Here is a 6,819-nt window from a genome sequence, read left to right as displayed (position 1 = left end):
CAAATGTTCGGCTGTAAAGTGAAACCACGTGCCAAGTTCCGGTTACGCATTCTGTTGTGTTAATGGATAGTTATCGGCTCTACAGCCACTGGCTTATTTACATATTTGAACATGTCGTGCTAACTATTTCTACTTTGGTTAGGCGAAAAAGCTTACTAGCAGTCAGCTACACAGTGCCAGAGCATGCAATTGAAGAATCTTGTGAGAACGTGTTTATTGTTTTTTTATCCAGTTGTTCCAGTGCTTGCTTATCTCGTCACGATGAGTTTACTTATTCGTAACCTCCAGAAGACGGTGCCGTTGCGTCGCGCCAGACTTCGCAGAGATGTTGAGACCTTGAGGCAGATTTTTGGTATTAAAAAATTTGACCTGGGGTTGATCTGCGTGGATAATCGAAGAATTCAACGTATAAATGAAATGTACAGAGGAAAGAACATGCCGACGGACGTCCTCTCATTCCCCTTTTACGAGGCTAGTACTGTGAAAGTGTATTCTGTTGTTGTAATAACTGGTTTCATATTCATAATGTTTTTCCCCTCGCATTAACATGCAATTTACGCTTATCTTGTTCCATGGCAAGGACTTGGAGGCTGGGAAACTACCTGGTCATCTGTGCAGAGAGGAATTAGATCTCGGAGACATTTTCCTTGGAGTAGAATACATCATGGAACAGTGCCGAGATGAGTCCCGGGACTTCCACAGTGTGCTGCCTGTAAGAAATCAGATCAAGAATGTTATCCCGTGTGCCTTGAAGTTTTTGTCTGAGGTCATCCTTGAGTGCATGGTGATGCGGAAAAGCCACACTGATATGCACTTTGGTGTAAAATCCAGCAATGAACATCTTGTAATTCCAGTTTCCAGCTACCAGCTACTAGCTTGAGCTGGTCAAACCATGTTGCATGGTAACATCAAACCCAAATGTGAATAGCATGAAATTGTCACATGACCCATTTCCATTTTTCTGCCCCAGGTAATCGTTGCTCATGGCATTTGCCACCTCCTTGGATACAGGCATGAAACCGAGGAAGAGTGGACACAGGTAGCCTACAGTCAGGATAATTGACCTACAAGATCGTGTTTGGTAGGCTACTGTTGTTTTACAAATCTGAAATGTCCTCTTCTCCCGCCTTTCCCAACCCACGCAGATGTTCCAGAAAGAAAAGCACATCCTAAATGAGTTCAGCAGACTCACGGGAAACCAGCAGGAGCCGCTCACAAAAAGAGACGGTTATGACACGTGATTGAGCCGTGAAACATGGAGACAGTTGATGCCTAATTTGAGATGAGGAATATTTAAATCAGAAATTCAAGGGCAGACAGCCTGAAGATAAGCGCTGCAGACGAATACTTTATCACAGGGAAACTTCAAAATATTGTATTTATTTTGACAGTTTTATAAATGTTTAAAATAAATTGTAATGAAATGGATTTTGCATTTCATCAGTACTGGTATTTTTGTTTTATTTCAGTAAGGCAAGTGGAACACTGAATGAATGTCAAGTTCATGGAGTGGGCTCTTAAACTCTACACCCCCCTTTTTAACACAAGTCTGAAAATGACAAACCCCAAATACAATGGTTTCATTTCTTGAACCCTTTTGACTACAGGCATATTCTTCTGAAAGGTAACCCTAGGGGGTTGTTTTCAAAGACTCCAGAATTACTCTAGATATTACTGAAACAAAGTAAGAAGCTGAAATACAGTGAAAGTTTTCTTTCTCTGTTAAAATATTTTTAAATGGACACAGATGCTTGTGGCTGTGCCAGTTTAGAAGCACAATGGAGTCTCATCCAGTCCAGTGTGGACAATTCCTGGTTAAAATTGAATGTCAATGCCACTTAAAATGAGTATTCTGAATTGTTTTATAAGTTATATATAAGTGGGTTTATACAAAGGCAATTTGTAGACTCCAAAATGACACTTTGCAACCAAATGATATGGGTGTAAAATACAATATATTGTATGCTGTATGCTTGTGGAATAATTAAATATGTAAAATGGCAATGAAAATCTATATTTGAATTAAAATGTCCCACTCATATGTATGAATATGCAGGCTGTGCACAAATTAAATAATTTAATTTGGATTTGTCATTTCATGTGCTAGCATTGACATTTCATTTAAACAGGGATTCCCACGCTTTAAGAGTAGTCTTATTCAAATAATAATCCTAACTGCTTCAAGTGATAATGCAATAATTGTGTAAAAATTCCAATTTAAATGTAATTTACGCTGTATGCATTTTCTGCCTATAACCAGGCATTTGAAATTTCATTATCAGACATGGATGGCCACGCTATACATGTAGCAAAATTCAAAAATACGTAGCCAGAGACTACTTAAGTAACTTACACTGCTGGGTTGCGATCGAAGTTATTATTATTAGCAAGAAAGTTGCAATCAGTCATCTTTAGAACAAAATAAATCCTTAAATTGTTGCGCTTGTCTGATATAATGCGCATGTGCTGTGAGCCTCGTGATGACATTGGCGTCAATGAGTCCCAAAAACCAAACTGGGTGGTCATCACTCTTGCACGTCCTAAATTGACCACTTCAGAACACAAATACGTTCTATTTTTGTTTAATGACTTGCTCTATACATGTTTTTCTGCAATAAAAAAGAAAGAATGAAGAAAAAAGCAGTCAATTTGTGTGTATGCGCTCGCTCGTAGTGAGAAAAAGGGTGAGCTTCATTGAAATCAACATGGAATAGGAATAGGATGCACAAGTTGTCATAATAAAATAGTTCATAAAAAAATATTGTTTATTCTATTTTAGCATTTTTTGTTATTGTTTGACATTGACATTTTCTAGCAGCGTCACAGTCTACATGGAACACTTTGCAGATGTCGTTTCACTCTGAATGGTGTTACGACTGAAAGTTACAACTGTGACGTACCGATTCCGAATCAACTAAGCGTGTTGTACAATAGCTACTTAAATATAGCTACTCACAAGACATTACTCATTCGTTCCTGTTGGTAAGTTGCGAACTAAGCTTGACAAAAACCCTTGAGAAAACTTTCATTGCATTCAACTTCAGTTTTTGCATTCTTGATTTTGTTGGAGGAACAGGTAAGCTTAAATAGTATTGAGCTGTGAAAGTACAACGTTTTATGCTTTACATTACATTACATTATTGGCATTTGGCAGACGCTCTTATCCAGAGCGACGTACAACAAAGTGCATACCCATAACCAGGGATAAGTTCGCTGAAACACCCTAGAGGGAAGTACAATTTCAACTGCTACCTGTACAACAAAGATAAGGACAAGAACAAACAAACAAACCGAGCAAAAGTGACCAAAGTTAACTATCCAAACACTGCTTACCTAGCCAACTAAAAATACCGATACAACAACAAAAACAGTTGTAATGAAAAGTTGTAATGAACAGATAATTGATTTGAGTCTCAGAACTAGATTCAAATGTAATGTAACTTTAGCTAATTGGGCAGTGTTGTGTGTACCAGAGAAACTACAATTGTCAATTTCTCAGTTTTATAGTACAAATCATTACAGGGATTCTGAAAATCTTTACAATTTATAATAGAATAATCTTAGCAACAGATAGCTGGCAAGCTGCATGATACTGTGGCTAGGTATGCAGTAGCATGTCACTTGGTGTGTCAGCTGGTTGCAAATATATTGTTAGAATTAGAAAAGGTATTGTTTAAACTATGTTTTTAAATGGTTTGTAATTGTTTATGTTCAATTTGGACATATTCCAGTTGCATTACAGTCAACATGCTTTTGTCATTAACTGATGGTATGCATCATGATATGTCATGGTTATCCATCAGTGGTGACCAAGCACAACCTGCCAAACTGTTGTTATTGACAACCATGAAACAATGTTTGTGTTATACCTATGAAAGTTTCATGAGCAGTACATAAGTACTGCTCATGAAAAAGTTATAGAGAACATTCATAGAAAGTATTACTCTGTGCTGCCAATCCTGTAAACTCAGTATTTTAATATAATTTCTGGCATATAATGTTCCTTAAATGTGTTTTAATGTTGATTGGTCTATTGCATGGTTGTTTTGTCATATGTTATTATGGCCTATTTATGCACACAGAAAGCAGTTTATAGGCATGTATACACTCAGTGAGCACTTTATTAGGTATTTATTATACTTATTTTTTAGACGTATTGGTCTTCTGCTGCTGCAGCCTATCAACTTAGTTTAACTTAAGACAAACAACCATGCAATAGCCCAGGTCCTGGGTTCGAATCCCCGTCGGCCGGGGCCTCTCTGTGTGGAGTTTGCATGTTCTCTCCGTGTTTGCGTGGGTTTCCTCCAGGTACTTCCAGGCTTTTCTACCTCCTCTCCCCCAGGAGGTAGAAAAGCAGCACCAACAGTCACTGGCTACCATGAACTTCATTTGGGAAGTTTTTAAACTGAGCATGATGAAGGAGACTGTGATTCGCAACTGCATCTCCAAGGTGCTCATCTTCACCCAGAGTGAGGTGGCACTCCAGTGCCCGTGCGGCTTGCTGTCTATTATTGGTATCATCCCGGAATGTGCTGAGGTATTGCACAGTGAGGTCATGTCCCTCATACAGATACTCTACACACACACAAGCACTCTAACTGTACCTACTGCTTCCCATTTCAGCAGCACCTTACGGATGGCTATATCGATCACACGGAGGAGATCATCACCAAGAAGCAGATCTCATCCCAAGTCTCCCGCATAATGCAGGACATAGTGGCCCTGAAAATGCTGCCCCTCCTCAGACACCCACAGTACCAGTTCAACTAGCGAGAGATTCTGGGCAGCAGCAGTGAGGACTCCCAGCTAAAGTTTTAGAGAGAAAAGAGACACTACTGACCGTACCAGCTCTGCCTGCCCTAGCCAATCCTGCCATGGACATGAATACAGCATCCAATCCCTCTTCAGCTCTGCCTGTCGTGACTCGGGATGCGCTGGAGAAGGTGTCCAAAGCCGCTGAAGGTGTCCAAACTTGGCTTCAGCTGAGTAATAGCATAGCTATGCTGTGGCCATGTGAGAATAAAATGCACATTGCCTGTCTGTATCACCATCATCATGTGTAAATACAGTGCTGTTCCTTGTCTGACCAACAGAAGATACTGCTGTGTGAACAGGGGAGCACTGGCACCCTTCAGCTCTTGATGGTGGATCAGAACTCCATCGGGACTCCACAGCAATTACGACGGCTGCACAAACATCACGTCTTGGACCATGTGGTCACGGCGCTCCACTGGTTCTGCAGACATCATGTCTTGGACCATATGGTAATGGAACTCCACCTGTTGCCCTGCGGAGGATCTGTTCACATGGACCAGCTCTTCAGGTGAGTCCTCTGCTTGCAGGCCCAAATGTGGGAATGACATCTGGAAAATACCCCCAATGTAAAAAACAATGCATTATTAATCAAATAAAATAATTATCAAATGACCCCGACCTCTGACCTCCTGTGCACTGGCAGGGAAGTGTCCCTACTCCCAGTCCCTCTTGACAGGACTCGTGTCCAGAAGCTGGAGATTGGCTTCTTACGAAATGGTGAGTATTGCAAGCCTGCAGATGCTGTGCTTTAGGGCTCTGACCCTCAGAGACATACTTCTGATCTGAGGAACTCAGTGCAGTGCTTGACTGTAACCATTTGTGTGTCACACTACATAACTGGGTTTGTACCTCTGCGGTGCTTTTCTATACTTGTGTAACAGTGTGTCTTACAGTCTGTGACCCTGTTCAACAATTATAGAGTAACAGTGTTTAACTATATATGTGTCCCTCAGGAACAAGGGATGATGTGGCTGCAGCAATTGGAAGAACACCACTGGAAACGCTCTGTATCGGAGGAGGACGTCAGCATAATTGTGGCTGTAATGCTAAGCGAGAGGAGTGAGAGGGAAGGGAGGGAATGTGACAGAGGGAGGTGGGAGGAACACAGAGAAGGGGACAGAGTTAAAGGCTCACTCAGTAATTTCCACACCACGTTCAGTTGCTTTTTGATGAAAATTATGTTGATGGCAACTAAGTACCTCAGTAGATCATGGTACTCATAGTTTTTTTTGCACTGGTGTCTTGGTAACCTGGGCAACACTTTGCTTAGCCCACTTAACCCTGTGATCAATGTTGCAGTTAACATAAGGCTACTGTGGTAATGTCAGGTACATCTCAGGTAGTTAGGCATGGTTTATTTGGCAAAATGTTAGCTAACTATTCTTTTTGATATCTTGCCTGACGAGCTAAGTGATGAGTTCGTTTCCAGGGCGATGAGTTGAGCTGGGACTCCAAAACATCCGTCATTAAAACAAACGATAAGAATGAAATGCGGAAGACAGTGGGCTTTTAATAAACACGCAGGTGGTTGATATGTCAATGGTCTTAACTGGTGGTCTTGTGTTCCTTCTCCAGAAAATGTTGAGATTAACATGGCAGAGGAACAGTGGGATCAGCCCCAGTCTTCAAACAGTGCTGATGGCAACTGAAAGAAGACCCAGCAACAATAAGTTGAAATACTTCATTTCACCCTTAATTTGTCTTTTCAGTTGTTGTCTTTATCTGGCAGTTATGCTTGGAGTTCCAGAATGTGACTCCAGCACATATCACACCCCACACGCACAACTTCATGCTTTCTCTTTCAGCAAACAGCTTCTTTGATGGTCCTCCATCACCTTCTACATTTGGCTGAGTCAGTCTTGCCTTGTGTGTTCCATCGCTATTGTGTTCTCTTTCTGTTCAGGAATGTCTCTCCATCTCCTCTTTGGTCTTCCTTTTGGTATTTGTGTTCATCCGCATCATAGATTTTTCTACTTCTGGTGTAGTAATTGAAGCGGGACTTCA

General features: G+C 41.0%; 1 protein-coding gene across 1 annotated transcript; it reads left to right on the top strand.

The window, feature by feature from the left end:
• The first annotated feature begins 16 nt into the window (after positions 1 to 16).
• Positions 17 to 1,428, top strand: LOC133124006 (endoribonuclease YbeY-like). The gene is made up of 4 exons (XM_061234800.1): positions 17 to 471; positions 581 to 712; positions 971 to 1,039; positions 1,146 to 1,428. The coding sequence occupies exons 1-4, from the start codon at positions 184 to 186 to the stop codon at positions 1,239 to 1,241; spliced, it is 585 nt and encodes a 194-aa protein (XP_061090784.1). The 5' UTR covers positions 17 to 183; the 3' UTR covers positions 1,242 to 1,428.
• The last annotated feature ends 5,391 nt before the right edge of the window (positions 1,429 to 6,819 follow it).

This window comes from Conger conger, chromosome 3 (assembly GCF_963514075.1).
Source record: "Conger conger chromosome 3, fConCon1.1, whole genome shotgun sequence".
Taxonomy (NCBI): Eukaryota; Metazoa; Chordata; class Actinopteri; order Anguilliformes; family Congridae; genus Conger; species Conger conger.
This window is presented reverse-complemented; position numbering and strand designations above follow the sequence as displayed.